General features: G+C 32.2%; 1 protein-coding gene across 2 annotated transcripts in view; it reads right to left on the bottom strand.

Moving 5' to 3' along the window:
- Positions 1-17,361, bottom strand: part of LOC124355152 — a 28,838-nt gene that overhangs the window by 5,194 nt on the left and 6,283 nt on the right. For both annotated transcript variants that reach the window (XM_046806141.1, XM_046806140.1), the window contains exons 2-11: positions 15,928-16,150; positions 13,649-13,801; positions 11,813-11,866; positions 9,569-9,703; positions 8,807-8,953; positions 8,296-8,424; positions 6,954-7,141; positions 3,262-3,370; positions 1,865-2,137; positions 657-880 (exon numbers count right to left, since the gene is read on the bottom strand). In XM_046806141.1, the coding sequence (XP_046662097.1) occupies positions 657-880; positions 1,865-2,137; positions 3,262-3,370; positions 6,954-7,141; positions 8,296-8,424; positions 8,807-8,953; positions 9,569-9,703; positions 11,813-11,866; positions 13,649-13,801; positions 15,928-16,150 (1,635 nt within the window). The remainder of the gene's footprint in view (positions 1-656; positions 881-1,864; positions 2,138-3,261; positions 3,371-6,953; positions 7,142-8,295; positions 8,425-8,806; positions 8,954-9,568; positions 9,704-11,812; positions 11,867-13,648; positions 13,802-15,927; positions 16,151-17,361) is intronic.

Genomic DNA, 17,361 nt, shown 5'->3' with positions numbered 1-17,361 from the left:
TAAATGTTATCAGTGACAAACAGTAATAGACCAATTTCTACTTAACTGGTATGTGTAATAGCTCTTGATTTATCTTTTTTGTTAATGAAAGAATCTTTAATCTTTCCACTTGTACCTCAATATCAACTATCACCATTCTATACACTGTCATCATGACACATTATTTGTTTAGATGAATTATATTTTTCCTTATAGAAGTTGATGAAATATTTTAATGAAATAATTTTCATTCTCAATTCAATTGTTAAATGATGATTTCAGTTAGAACTCTCCTACAAAATAAATCTTCGTTATTTATACAGATTTTTAACCAGTTAAAGCATTAAACTGTATACTGACTAATGAAAGTTCAATGTACCATATTAGTAAATCTACTGTTCAATAATAGCAGGCTATCAATGTCTGCAAGTGGTTACGAATTAATACTATGTTGCTGCTTTAAATAAACTGTCATTTTGTATTTTAAGTTTATTTAAATACGAAAATATTGATCCAAAATTTTGGCTCATTACAATTCATTTAAAACTTGTAAGTAGTTGTTTTTTGTAAATGGTAAGAGATTTTCTTTTGAATCACAATTATTTAAAAACCTGCAGAAAATGGAATACCCAAAGATAAAATAATTTTAGTAAATTAAGTAATTATCAGATTCTTACCATAAATTCGTACATCAACTCATATTTTCTTGAGAATATACTTTGCCTGAACGTTGTTTTGTTCGAGTACTCAAGAAGGTGCTTCGCGTCAGTTTCATTGGTTGTCCATATTGTGTCGTGTCCAAACTCTATTTGTGATGGTCCTGGATCTCTCATCCAGCTGCCGTATGTAGAATTGACAAACTTATGGTAAACTGGCTTCCCAACAGCGTAGACCAGGCAGTCTGCAAGAGTAGTCAAATGTATGTAGGTCTAATAGGAAAATGTTACACTCAGTAAGTAGGATTGATAAAACTAAGCAATGGTCCTTAGATGTATACCAAAGGAACATACAGGATATAATATTAGCAGAAATAAGAATGTTTGGAATAATCTAAATTAATATAATATTAATTAAAGAATTAAATCTTTAACTCATGAAGGCCCTAAGGAAAAAACGCCAGAGCTCTACTCTATGGAGATTTGAATGAAAGGGTTTTCAAAAAATAATGCTATTCTATAAATATATGACTTAAGGAACATATGAACGAGTTAATTAGATTACAACATCACTAATATAATGATAGTTAGTGTTTAAGTGAAAAACCGTTAGATAAAGATTTATGGAAAAATTATATTGCGTTGTTAAATGCGTCTTAAGTGTTGGTTCTTCATGTTAATAGTGAACATATAATAAATTGTGTAGGTTAAATTACGATTCACAATATTTTACTCTTGTGGATATTCATATTGTCAGTCAGCAATTCATCTGAGGTTGTCTGTCAACAGATACCAGCTATTGGCATCAAATCAATCAATGTTTCATTCCAGTTACCAGAGAAGCCAGTATGCTAATGAAATGTCAGTTCTGGCACCTTACAGAATAAATATTTTTCTTTAATTTGTTACACTAGCTGATAATTTATTTTGTTTAGACATGTAATATTTTGTTCATTCTTCAAATGTATTGACTAATTTATTCTTATGTTGTCAATAATTCTGTCAAAATTCCCGCTATTAGAGAAGTCTGTATATTCAGGTTGACTAGATGTCATCAGTTGGACCTCAAATAATGTTTAATCTGAACCTGATAATTTGAAAAAGTCAGTCAAAACCAGTGAGCTAGAATTTTATTTAACTGAGTAGCCTCTAACAATCTGTAAATCAGCCTTTACAGTTCTGACTGTACTTTTGTAAATAAGAACAGGAGATCATAACAGAACAGTTACTGAGGTCTCTGTTGTGCAATCCCGGGTAGACGGTGGGACTGAGCAGTGGCCTCACATCAAGACTCTTGTAGCTCAATAGCTCGTATACACTGTACAGTCCACTTTTGCAGCTCTGACTGTACTTCTGCGTGTCAGGACAGGTAGTCTGGCAGATAGGGGCTGGTGGACAGAGGTCATTCAGCTCCACTTTGTCCGGTGGCCCCGGGCCAAACTTGATGCCTGGGGTGGTCTCCAGGTCAAATGTGGGGGGACGCGCCAGGTTCTTGTCAAGTTCTGTAACACAATTCATTGTGCAGGAATTTCTTGCATACTGTTATCAGGCTTATATAAATACAAGATAGGATCACCAGGAAAACCATGCATTTCCAATATCATCCTGAGGAAAGCTAACAACTAGATTGAAGAAGCTTAAATCACCAATCAAAACCAATAGACAATGATGAATGGAGAAGAGAATCTTCAATCACATTTTCCAAATGGTAAGGCACTTATGATAACTGGATTGAAGAGGGTTTGACTGCCAGAAGAGTTTTCCGTTTACATGAAATTTTATACTTTCTATAGCTAAAAAAGTAATGATATAGAACATATCCGCTTACAGAGGCTATAGTAGTAGTATATGTCCTGCTTGGTTGCCAAACTGTTACGTTTAGCTCTATGCAAGAAGCTTAAAGTGCCAAGTGATCAACCTAGATATAGAATTAAAGTGAATGTAAATGCCACTCACTTGGTCAAAAACTGCATAAAAGATCTCAATATTTTCAATTAAATTCAAATCAATTAAAAAATTTGCATATTGAATATTGAGTCCTGTAGGGGTTAATTTTAGGTCAGTACTTTTAAAAATATATTTCAATCGCTTCAGATCTTCATCAGCTTGTAGCCAAATTATTCAATTTGTGGAATTATATTTTGGAATTTTAATAATATAAACTCTAATTGTTTTTGTAAACATAGTTAAATATAATCAGACAACTATTGCATACTAAAAATTTGGTAATAGTTACATGAATAAATGGTTTAATACTAGTCACATTTTAGCAAAATAGAGGTAGCATTAAAATTAATTAGATAGTATAAAAACAATGAAATTCAAAGTGTTCAAAAGTTATAGGATCAAAGTATCTCACAACAGTGGTTTATATCATTGCAAAGTACTTATCTAACAGTAGGGCTATTAACAACACAGGATAGAAATGTTCATGTTTCAGGCTCAGAGGAAGCCTTAAAACTGAGCAGTGAGCTTTTATAGATCAGGAAAGAGGAGCTGGATAGCTGATACCTGTAGGGGAGCTATTGACTTAACTTAGGGAGTGAGGTAGAGGAAGATATAATGGAATTTCCATTATAATTATTTTTTGACCATTTATTCAATGTATTTAGTGACAACAACTTACCTTCTAATTGAAACTTTCCAGTAGTCTTGCCGATTTCGTTCTTGGCTACACACTGGTAGTTAGCAAAATCTGAAGGTTCTATGTGATTTATAAGTAATTCCATTGTTGACTGCAATCAAAATAAGAAATCTCTAAATATACATTGATTACACATATTATTATATATTATTTATTTTCAGCCGGAGTTATGAGGCCAGTAATAAACTATGTGTAGTAGGTTTGTGTAGAAATGTGTGTATATTTGATGCTCTAAACATTTCAGGAAAAAGGGCAATAAAACCATCAAAATTAGTTAAGTGCTTAATGAAGGATTTCAACCATACAGATAAAGGCTCAATTTTATTGGCTAATTGATAGCCTTAATTGGTTGATAGTAATGAAAGATTCAAACAAGACAAAAAAGATTTTTACATAAATTTGTATTATTACTCATTAATATACATTCAAATCTGTAATTGCGCCAACACAATAAAAAAACAATTAATTACAAAATAAACTTACCATGACGTTGATGGTTTTTAGGAACATATAGTATTCTTCATGAAACTTTTAATACTTATATTCATCTCTAGAGAATACATTGGTATCTTATTTAAGAGAGAAACATCTTTTCTGTTCAATACCAACACATGAAAGCTTGTAATTCAGTTTATACCAAAACTAGTCTGATAAAATTTAATTATATTGGATAATTTACTGTACATAAAAATCCATTTATATTATTTGGTTTAGTCTTAATAAACAAGAAAACAATATGTTTAATACAACATGACTCTGGAAACATTGAAATTTAAAGTATTAAAAACAACAAACAAGAGCAAAAACTTCACAGAACTTCGGCAATAAAACACAAATGAGTTCAGGAGGTACTGCGAACTTCAGAAAGAACCTTAAAAACTAAGAGGTCCCTAATTGGCTGTATTATAATTTATCATTTCAGATTAATTGTGCACAGTATTTTTTATAAACTACAGAGATCCCTGTAAAGTTTTAAAATTATGTACCGAAGATTCCTATTCTACATATTTTATGAGGTTTAGCTGCTGTTCTTTGGGCTGTATTCGTGACGAGGTATGTACTGAATAGTATGAAGTTAAAAATCACAACTAAAATTACAACTTCAAATGGCTTATTAAAAAATTATACATGTCCATACAATGAATAGCATCATTGTTTATAAGTTATAATTAACATTGTGATTTCTAAAAGTGAATCTTACTTAATCCTATAATCATTGCACTTTACAACTATAAAGTTTTCATATGAATTGAATGTGCAGTTTTGCCCTTACAATAATACAATATTGTGAGATTCCAAGTAACAGCTTAAACTAATGCCAACAAAAGACTAGTAGAATAGGAATGAAACAGGATTTTTTCCGAACATTTGCTATGGCACAGTGATACAATACAATCAGTAACACTAAGTTTCAAGATCTGCAATCTGATCTCTTCTTCAGGTAAATGACACAATGAGATACATGTCACAACGCTGTGGTATGTTTTGTTTACTTTAACCTAGATTTTAGTCAAGCATTAATTTAGTCAATTACTGGAAGAAGAGATCAGATTGCAGAACTCGAAACATAGTGTTACTGATCGTATTGTATCACTGAACAATGGTAAATGTCTGGAAAAATTGCATTTCCTTCACAATCCCTTCATTGTCAAAAACAAACTTCAAGCAAAGATAGGAGAATTGCAAAATGTACATGGGACAGTTGGAGGATCTTGTATCAGTAGTGAACTTCAGAAGCTATTGGAAGACCTGAAAATATCTCCAGCTGCTTTCAGGTTCTCAGTTCCTGTCCTAATAAGGGCTCTATACTGAACCATACATCTAAATGATTGCATCAAGAGAATGGGTAGGGGACAGTCTCAGTAGGATCCTAACTTTGAAAATATACACATTGCAGCTTCCCTGGCCATTAAACATAACTATGACAGTAAACTAGTTCTGTATCTGCCCGGGGAAGAATCACTTCTGTAAGATCAGTACCGTATCAGTATTAATTTCAGTACAAATTTCAAATAGTTCGCGACAAATTGGAGGGCGGTTACAGTACAATCAATTCTCATAATATAGTCTTGTCGCTGATTATGTCGTCAAATTGCATGTGAACGTTAAAATAAGATAATAGAGGAAAGATAAATTAATTTTGTATTGGAGTCAATTAAAATAATTAAATTGTAATAGTTACTAAAGAAATACGTATTTTCTGAACAGCATTAATGAGATATTGAAATTTAAGCATAATAGTTTGGGTCCAAGATTGAAAGTGGAGACATCTACTTGCGTTCACCAACCAGACAAAAACATATTTATTCACATCACCAAACTTATACAAATAATGCACCAATGTGGAACGTAACCGATCACATACAGATGGGTCAGACGTGATCAAAACAACATCCCACACACAACCGATACACTTGCTTATACCAATTTGAGGCTTTATTATTAATCTTATTTAATTGTCACAACTAACGTGGCACATCACGATGGTATACACACATCACTACGTATAACCAAACTTATTCAAATGACCACAAGTATGTGGGGTTAGACTGCAACACACTGATCACGGTCACTTCATTAATTTAATCTGTATGCGATTTTTGGCAATAAATACCAAAACCGTGATCTGTTGTGAAAGGTAGTTCATTTAAATATGTGAAAACATGAATGGAATTAGGTATGGGTGAATTTAGAGGAGAAGCAGTCGGAAGAATAATGTTTCTGTATTATGACACCATCTAATAGTTATTTTCTTCATATGTAATAGATGTAACTTATTAGATTGAGCAAGCCATCAATTCAGCTGATCTTCTTCATCAGCCTACATCACTTTCAGTTATGAAGTTCAGATACTTTTTAATCAGTTCATATAGGGGCTGCTGGAACAATACCTTTATAGTGAAGTTGCACAACAACTTAAATACCCATGAGAGTTCATTTTTGCAAGAAAGTAGCATATTAATCAGGTAAAGAATCAGGTAAAACATCAAGTAAGTTGATAGCAGACTATTATGTAAAATTCTTCAAGATTCAAAGTTTTTTTAGGAAGAAGTATAAGAATTTTTTGGGGAAGAGAGTGTTGGAAAATATGTTTCTATATCTACAGTATATAGAGTTGTATATTACATCACTTGAATTTCAAAAATGTTGTTTCATTTTATTTGGCATTTTTGATGTTGTTAAGGCGGTAAAATTTATTTTAGATTATATGATAATCATATAATTTAATTGTTTGAGAATAAGAGTAATTATTATTCTTATTATATTATTATGCAATAAACTAATGTGATTGAGGTACTAAAACTCTAATTAAATAAGTAAATTTAATTAGTCTTAACTAATTTTGATTATTCGGGACATAAAAATGCATAAACAAAACCTGTATATATAAATCTAGCTATCCTTAAAAAACTCTCTCAGATGCTATTTAAAATGTTTAACTGGAATAAATGTTTAAAATGTAGGCCTAATATATTATATAGCTTGGATTTTTTCCAAAAATTGATTTCCAAACAATTTTGGCATCAATCCAAGGACCAATAAACTAATACAAATTGTTTTTCTGAGTAATGTAACGTGTTCATCCCAGCAAAATGTTTACTTGGATGACTTTTTGGCCTAATGTTGAATGGTAAATAATAATAAAAGATGTTCCACCAAATTTCCCAACTTACCTTGTAGCTGGATGTAGAATCTTCAAACACTGTCATGGCGTATTTGTAGTCTGATTCTATCAGTTGTACATTATCTTTCTTCCAATACTTTACTGCTTCAGGGAATGCCTCCACATGACACTGAATGCTTATGTTCTGACCAACAGCCGCTCGAATGTGCCTGTTCTCTATGGTTATCATGGGCTCAACTGAAACAATTGGTGAGAATCATGAACTGTGAAGTGTTTGTCGCCGATCAAACACAGATTGAACTATGAGTTAATTGTTAACCTTTTTAATCCTAATAATTCTGTGCCCAATATTATGTATAGGATTGCATATACGCATTGCGACTGAAGAACTAGGTAGCCTTGCATGCATGCACGCACCCACTCACTAACAAAAGCAGAAGGTTGACGTTAGCCTGGTATCTGCTGTTTCTTGTTCCGGGTTATTCAGTAACAATAATAATAATAAACTTTACCGTAAAAAAAATTACATCTTTTACAGAATGAGCAATGTAAAATGAATGAACATATTCAGAATGTGTATTGGTGAGGATTCTAGGCACAAAGACAGGTGACATTGTCAAGTAGATAGTATACATAAATAATTTTATAATTATTTAACATAAGTATCATAAATAAAATACTTACGAGTCAAAATAAAAAAAATTGTCATCTAAATATTAATCTACTGCCACAGTCCCTATTTGCTTTTACTATAGCACTAGAGAACCTTGATTGTGCCTATGAAATCAGACTGGCTGTAGTACTTTATACACGGTCTCTTTTTTTATAAAAGAAATTGTAAATATGCTAAATTAAAGTAACCAACTATACTGAAATATTTAGTTGCCTTCTGAACAAGCACTGAGTTAAAAAATAGAACTTAATTTAAGATTGTTTACATGTTTTTAAATAGGTTTTTAATTTGTTCAAAAAAAGCACTTTTGTTTCACGATTTTCAGTTTTTATAATTAATTATCTTTTATAGACAGCTGTTAAGTGGTCATCTTTTTAATTTTTGTTCCCTAAAGCTTTATCCAAATTTGTCTAGAATAATATGTTAAATATTGAGGCATTAATAAATAAAAATTTCTCGTAAAAACTTAATGGTTTACTATGGTTTTCATTACTCTTTTGCTAAAAATTGTAATTTCATTTAAACTCTTAAGCAGCAGTTATAGAGTTCAATCCACAGAAATTATCAGTTTGTTGTTCTGTGTGTCAACTTGTGTGTGTGTGTGTGTTTATGTAAATCAATAACCTCCTTTATTCCATTTGGTTAGTACAGATTTTTCATCAGCAACTCCAAAGGATGGATAAATACATGAGCATATTGTACTAGGGTTAATACATACACTTGACCTGTAGTCTGAAAGTCTGATTGGCTGGTGGAGGCACACCATTCTCAGCCACACACATATAAGTGCCCATCTGGTCCCGACGTATACGGGTGATATTGAGCAAGTGTCCCACCACAGAAGAGTCTGTCAACATTCATCAGTAGTTTACTTGAATCCTGTCTTACAACTATAAATTTTAAACTTGAAATTTATTACTGGTTGTAAAGTGAGTAAATGATGTTGAGATGTACAGAAGTGAATGCAGCAGATATACTGTCATTCCAACCATTAGCTCAGTCTGTATAAAGCTGTATTAAAAACAGTTGTATTCAGTGTCTCAGGCTATAGTAAAGTTGTTACAGACAACAGTCTTGTAATTGAGAAACTATCATCAAATACGTCTACTGAAAGAAACTTATTCATAGTTTGAAAAGGGGATGGTAGTTAAGGTATTCAGGCTTGTAACTTTCAGACATTAAAATTCTAGATTAAAAAAAAACTAAGAATTAAGGCCAAAATTAGTTACCAATCCAGGAACCCAACTCAATAGAAGATGTATCCAGCCGCCGCCACTGCACCACTGGTGCTGGGTGTCCAGTTGCGGCACAGAGCAGTCTCACGTTGTCTCTCTCCTTCACACCGATTGGCCCACCAGAGAAAAACTTGTGTGATCCTGCAAACAATTCATCACATGTCTATATTTATTCAACTGATTAGAAGTGTTTCAGAAATGAAGGCTAAAGATGGCTGTAAATAAAAAAAACGGCAGGAAGGAAATATACTTTGTTGTTTATTTGTTGTACTTTGTAATCCTAACATTTTACTCTCTACACAATTAAAACATAAATTATATTAACTAATGTTACACTACAGAGTTATTTTATAGACTCAGTGGTAAGCACTGGTGAATAGCCGAATAGCTACTATAATACATAGAAGCACATTGAGAGTAGTCTATCTCACTCAGTTTAGACCAGCAGAGATGTTAATCATTTCTTTATTGGAATACTAATTTATTATATTATGGTTTTATATGAATATATTATGTTGTAATCTTTATTTTATTTCATTAAAACACCAGACTTCAAGTGAAAGACTAATACTAATGAATGATATATAGTATGAGATTGGTCAATACTGATCAATAATTTCAAAAACTGTAATTATGTAGTGAAATAATTTTAGTCTAGATTTAAATTCATTATTTTTCTTCTTGGCAGTTTGTTAGGTACCATATACAAAGAAGATTCTTTCTTTTAAATGCAGATTCCTGATCAGCATGACAGACCTACTATAGTTGGTGGGATGAGAAGCTCTGATGATTTTGAACCATTGACAGTAACCTCCCAAGCCCTAACTCCAGGTAATCCGTGGTTTCCATTCAGTCCAGGCTTCCCAGGCCTCCCTCTTGGACCGGCTATACCTGCGATCATCATATTATGTTGGTACAGGAGATCAACTTTACTGTACAGAGTACTAGTATAAGTTGAAACACACTATTATTATTTTTACATTCAGCAGTACAAACAGAATCAAAGGGAGAAAAATGTAGGAAAGGATAGGAAGACGCAAGACTGATCTCAGATACTGATTCCATATGTCCCATTCTCACATATCTGATAGATGGGACAGTCCATGTGAACCCACTTGCAGCCTCTGCAGTTCGGATCACAATCTTATTCCATCTATTCATATGACTGTCTTGGAAAATCTAAGAGGGTTTTCGTAAGTTGCTACTTACGGTACTTGCAGAGTACCATATCTAATTATGATCTGATCTGAACAAACTGTAACCTCCACATTCTATAATAATTAGATACCATGCCAAGTGATCTTACAAAAAAAGATGATTTTACTGATCTCAACACTGCACTTCTGGGATAGATTTAACATGTAGATGCCACAACGATTAGATACCTTGATTTAGACACCTTTGCAGCACCGAAGCATACCACTTTGTTATGGCTCACCATTTACCATCTAAATGTCAATGGCACAAATTTTACCTCTTTTATAAACTTTATTGTGCTTACAGATATTTGACCATTAATTTCAAACAACTGTTGAAATGCTTGGTTCAACTAACAGGACAAAAGACAGAAAAAAATAATATTCTCGTTGGAATATTAAATTTATAACATAATACCAGTTAAGTTATTGGTATTACGGTACACATACATATTATTTAGTTTAGATTTTTTTTATATAATGATGAAGGTTTAATGTATAGAGCCTTTTCACCATCTTATATTTCTTACTATAAAAAACATACATCATTTAAGATATGGTACATTGAAATATATAATGTACAACCAAAGTATATGTATACTAGATACATTATACTATGCTGTAAAGGTATATTTTAATGATATATATATATATATATATATATATATATATATATATATATATATATATATATATATACACACACACACGTCTATAATTTTGTTCATTACACATGTTTAAAGTCAATGAAGAATTTTTATTCTTCAATCTTGATAAATAATTAATCTTGATTATAACCTTTGTTCCGTATTTTACATCATGGCAAATCATGTGAACAACAGTTTGGTAGCTTGGCTCTGAGGATCAGTAACTATTTACATAATTAAGTGTTGTTGTTCTGCTTTAACCCCACTGATTGCTGATACAAACCAGATCAGGGCAGAGCTTTTATCACTGTCATTTCCCTTCCTTCAGTCAGTAAAACTATTCAAATATAGAAAATCTGACATCAGTCAACATCAAAGTCCAAAACAAACAAGACACACGTTATAATGTTCTGTTATATTTTATTAGTCTGTACAAAAGTAAAAAGATTGACATTCTAAAGTGAAACATCATGGAGTGGACTTTATGGGTTTAAAAGAGCAAAAGAATAAAAAAAAAAAAAAGGTAAATAGCACCATAAAATGGATTTAAAATAGACAGTGAAGTTACCACATGAAAAAATTTAGAAAAAAGAGCAGGGTTCATTGATACAATCAAATATAAATTGTTAAGAATACACATTTGTGTGTACATGAATTGTATTTATGTAATAAGCAAAGAAGGTTATTTGCTGCTACCAGTATTTGCAAGTAATAAAAGTTATTTTAAGAAGTAGAATCAGAAAAGAATCAAGTATGAGACAGTGTGTCTATAAAAACTTTAAATGCTCTAAAGAGCAGTATATTTTTCCCTTTCCAGCAACATTTCCAACAAAAATATTTGACCAATACTTGTATATAATTTGAATAAATAAACCCCATAAAACTCCCTTGACCTTGTCTAGTTTTGTTAGTTAATATAATTGTCAATTGAGTAATTAATTTTAATAGTAATTAATAACAGTTTGAAATAAAATAAGTAAAAGTAGAATAATTTTAACTGTTTCAAAATTGTTCAAAGGAATGCTATATTTTGCTCTTCGTGTTACAAAAGCAAATCTTATTCATACCACTTACAAATTTTCTAAAATTATACTATAGAAGCTGTTGGTTTTAAATCAACATTTTGATTATCAAAAAATGTACTCAGTACTTCTCACCTCTTGGCCCTGGTGGTCCCATAGGTCCTGTAAGACCCATTTCTCCTTTAGTACCTGAAACAATAAACTAATCTTATGGCTTTCTTCAAACTTTATAATAATAACAACCTTAATAAGTTGGTCTCTCTTTTGATGTTACTTTATAGTCTAGGCATATTAAAGAAATTACTCATTCAACTTGGATAAAATAGTAATAGAAGTCTTTTAAAGTGTATTTAAATCAGAAATTATTGCTTTATAACATATCCAAATTCGGACTATGGAAACAGTCTAAAAAATTTACTCCAAAATGATGAACCTCTTAATGTGAGGTTATGGAATGTATCACCTTAAGTAAATGCTATTAAAATACCTTTTAATAATAAATTAATTTTATTATTAACACTAATTTGCATTATATATGTTTTTGTAATCAATTTTCATATGAAATTATGGCCGATACTGATTTTTGTGTGATTTGTAAATGGGACATTGGACAAAACACGGCTCCAGAAATATTTGGAGGTGATGTATACCCATCTCCAAGTGACCTCAAAGAAAGTGTTTTGAATTACATTCTCAATACTTTGAAATTTCTGTAATTAAAGTTGTCAATAAGGATGCTTCTGTTAAAATGTGTGTAGTTGTTTAGACCATTATGCAAGGAAATCTGTCCTAAAGCTCTGCTTCCTGTAGCAGATTATGTTCTTTCTCACATGAGACAAGAAGCTGAGGAACTCCTTACTACACTTAGTCCAAAAAGGTTCTTTGCACTTGCTTCCTGAGTGATAGGATTTTCATGATGCCTTCTCCTGTACCACTGTGCTGCTTGATAGCCAAAGGACTAACAACCACTCTAAAAATCATCCTCCACAATAGACTAGATCTACCGAGTGACCTTAGCACCACAATATATTGACTTTTGCGGTTAGTGATATGCCGCTTCTGGAAATTCATGAGATTGCCCAAGTGAAAGTGACAAATTGGTTTTTGCTGTACCCAGTGTAGGTTCAACTGCAAAGTATAAGCTAACTGAAAGTGAACCCTCCTGGAGAGCATATAATAACTATAACTGCACTCTTTTGGGAGTTATACTTTCATGTCATGAGTATAATTGCTGTAATAAATCGTAAGAGTAAGTTCTTCTAAACTGTTAACAGGTGTACATAATGTTAGTGAAATTGACATATAATACAGACATGCCGAAGCACATCACATTCTGCAAACTCCCATGAGCAGCACTCATTTTTGAAAACTTCCCAAACCGTTCATAAACAAAGATATTTAAGATGTTATTTTATTGTTTGGAACATTTCATACTGTAATGAATCTTTTGAATTTTATCTCATTAATAATTCAGAATTGAAGTGTTTGAAAAAATATATGATTAAAATGCTATGTCACAAATTATGTTAGAAAAACATTTCCAAGGGCAACAGGAGGCCATAATATAGTGGATGAAGCTCGTACTACCTAAATGATGTGAGATACTTTTCCTTGTAAAGAAACATGCAATCTTCTTGAAGATATAATGTCTATAAAAAAAATTAAGGCTATTGAATTGGACATCGAAAAGAATGATGACTGCCAATGTAGGAGAGTCTTGAACTGGTGATGAAGATGTCATCACTTATGTACTTTGTACATACCTTCCAGCATTATTTGATTCTTAAAGTATTTTGAGGAAAGCCGATAAATCTCAACCTAATAATGGGTTCAAGCTATACTATCATAATGACATAAGAAATGGATCTACTATTAATCCATACTATGTTACTATGTTTATCCATAGCTTGCCTGGACTATATAAGTTTGCTTAGTTATTGTGACATACTAACTGACATAAAGCCAACCCACCGTTAAGACCATGAGCTCCTGGTATACCATCTGTGCCATTTCTTCCTGGCAACCCATTAGTACCTGCGGTACCATCGAGCCCATTTCTTCCAGGCATTCCGTCCAAACCTGGTTCTCCTGGTATTCCATCTCTGCCATCCAATCCAGGAGCACCTGAAAAAATCTTGTTCCATAATTGGTTAATAAACTGAAAAGGAATGTGAGTGACAAAAAATGTACATTGTCAAACTGGACTGTCAAAAATGAAAAGATTTTTATAAATACTGTAGTTTCATACAGTAAAAAGCAGATAAAATGAACTTATATTAATTTGAAACCCAACTTTAATTATGATCATATTGTACTTGAAGGTGGGATTGAATATTAGTGTAAACACTGAGTGGGAAGCGCGTCCCCTTGATTAAAGTATATGAGAATTATATAGCTACCCTCTATGTGACAGTGTAAATGTTGTGCGCATGGGGTGGTGCCAGTATGGTTATAACCTGTTTGACAAATGAAGATGCTAAAGACATTAAAGGAAGTGAATTTTGTATTCAAGCAATAGCAAGAAGAGTACCCAAACACTCAAATCCACAAAATGTCTTGATCTACTTCTCTAGCAATAATCTTACCGTACTCCGAATTTGTTCCTCACTACAAGAATTTTGTTTACTTTGTCTGTGTCTTTTCTAGTGTTGAGCACAGTTTTTAGAAACTTAACCCTTAGAGCGCTGTATATATTTCTATATTTTCCCCTAGTCTGCTATTAGTATAAAAAATAAATTTTGTATTTGTTTAAAGTTCTACTTGATTTAATATTTCTGAAGTTACTATAGGAAGAAAAAACATTAAAACGGAATTTTTTTAAAGACTTTTGTACTTTTTACAGATTAAAATGTATAACAAAACAAAACATGCAATTTGCCAATTTCAAAAATATTTGTATATATGAAACACTTCGAAGCATGAAGTGTTTCAAATTGAAGTCACAATTGTTGAAGTAATATAACTGTAAACAATGTTCAGAAATAACGTAAAACACGCAACTCAAGACAGGAACAAGCTTACGTACAGGTCTCGTGAACAGCACTGTCGCCCTCACCACGCGGGAAATTCCTTAAGACGCGCCAGTCTGCAGTTCAGAATGGCGTTCAGTTGCTATGACAACCAGTTTCGGGTCGGTAATGGGTGGCCGAGAACAATGAATGGAGCGCAGTGATTGTCTGAGGTTCGGTCAGCATTCTACCTCGTTCTATCGGCAGTTTTACGAACAAAAAAAAATTCACGACAAAAAATAAAAACATCGATTGCGAGATTTCCCGTAATACGTGTGGTAAGGGTTAAGTTAATTACAACTTACATTCATTAAAAAATGAGCCAAGCAAGACTTCAAGGACTATCTGACCTATCAATAAGACCCAAACCATAAACATAAGTGAGCTGCATCATATTTCACAAATAAAAGTGTGAAAAATTAAATAATAAATAAATTGTATGTAAAATTTTGTAAATCATGATCTTTCTCTGAATTGCAAGATTTGTTTATTGTTTTATATATCAAGCTCTTCAGTGAAATAAAGCACACAAAAATTACATATCCTGTTGTATTAGTCCCATTAAGTTTAAAAAAATGCCATAGAAGAATTTCTGTGTTTGTTGTATTGTTTATGTATGGAGGAAGGGGGAGAGATGTGATGTAGTTTGTGTTGCGGGGGAGGGAGCGGAAAAAGGGTATTTTGCCTAGTGCGCCGGAATAGCTCACACGGCCTCTGTACTTTATGACTGAAGGGGATGACATTTTTACTATGAAAAAATTAAATGTATTGTATATTATTTGATTAAAAACATGAAATTTCCTCAAATCATTATTAAAATATACATGTTATTCCCTAAGTGATAAATAAATAAATAAATATATATATTATAATATATATATATATATATATATATATATATATTATATATATATATTCTGTAAAAATTTGTCCTTAACTTTAGCAGTTTTTTTTGGGGGGGGGGGTTGATTACAAAATTATCTCAAAATTACTACTTCAATCACAAATAGATTGTACAAAATAATAAAACAATTTTTTTATTTTACTGTCTTCAACATTGTCATCTTAGAGTTGCAAAAGATTTTGTATAAGTAACACAACCAAAAATTTTTTTATTTTAGCAACAATAGAAAAATGTCTATAATTAGCTCATCACGATTTCCAGACTTATCATTATTTTTCATGTATTATAGAACAGTTTATAGTTTTAAATGAAATATTTGAACTGTAGACAATACATACCTGGAGACCCTGGAGGCCCTCGAAGACCAGGTGGACCTTGTGGACCTTTGTCTCCAGGATATCCTCTGGGTCCCACCTCTCCACTACCACCTCTCTCTCCTTTCTCACCACGGTATCCAGGATCTCCTCGTGGCCCTACAGGTCCTTGGGGACCAGGTGTGCCTGGAGGACCCGCAGGGCAGTAATCTTTTGCTGCTCTACAAAAACCTTCTACAGCTACAATCTAAAATTAAAAATAAAAACATAAGAAAACTTTTAATTAGTTGTTGGATTAAGGATAATCTCATGGAATAAGGTTGTATTAATTATGAACTCTAAATGAAATAAAAACAATGCAATATTGTGTTGAAAGTCACAACAGAATGTAATTAAAGTCTTATCAACCAATCCGGCAAAGCAACTTCACACATGAGATTCTTATATTACATTATAAAATAACACATTATTGTACTTTTATTCTTTATTCAACAATACTGACATTCTGTATGAGCTACCACTACATGACAAAATGATGCAGACTGTGGCCTTCGGAAATCTTCAAGTGAATATAAGTTGTATACAAGTAAATCTCTTTGCAATATAATATAAATTTTCCATGGTGTTATTGTAAAATTTAAAAAAATGTAATTCTACACTGCACAGAAATAGAATAAAAGTTGACATTTTACAAAAGACTCCAGAAATAACCACCTCAAGGTTAATATCACTACAAACTTTGAATTATACTGCTGTTCTGGCAGTATCTCGGATCCAGGTAGATCGTACCCGGGGTCACTAACTATCACTGTTTCTTCCTCACTATAAACATCATACGAAAACTTAATGATTAAATTATGTTTTAGGAAGATGGCATAATCAACACTATCATAAGTCATTTCATAAAATAAAGGAATTTAATTCCATCATTGTTTTGTGCTACTGTAATGATATATTAGTGGTAGTTAACACTAAACTAACTTGGTAGTTATCCAAGCAGTTAAAACAAAATATTCCAAAAATATGCTAACTAAGAGGCTCACTTCACTAAGAGGCCTGGTATTGATTTCACATTATCTTTGTATAGAACAAAAGATTGATTCGTTTTGCAGCTGTGGGGATATCTGGAAACAAGCTGCTAGATATATTCAAATGTCTGTTTCTGTATTTTATAGAAAAACCTAGCAGTTATCTGCGGTTCACACAAAACTAAGTAGGCTTTGCACATGTAAGAGCACTTCTGGTGTGAATGAATTATATTCCCAGCACCAATTTTGACTTTGCCTTATTTCTCTTATCAAGAAAATGTATACTATATAACTATGAAGGCAATCCAAAAAGTAGTATTAACATCTAATGTAACGTGTGCAATCCCTCTAACAAGCCAAGATGCAGCATTTGTAAAATTTTAATAAATTCTAAATCTTTTAAAAGTAGTACAACTGAAAAAGAATATAC

This window comes from Homalodisca vitripennis, chromosome 2 (assembly GCF_021130785.1).
Source record: "Homalodisca vitripennis isolate AUS2020 chromosome 2, UT_GWSS_2.1, whole genome shotgun sequence".
Lineage (NCBI taxonomy): Eukaryota > Metazoa > Arthropoda > Insecta > Hemiptera > Cicadellidae > Homalodisca > Homalodisca vitripennis.
The sequence above is the reverse complement of the archived record's forward strand: the minus strand, read 5'-3'. Positions and strand labels throughout refer to the sequence as shown.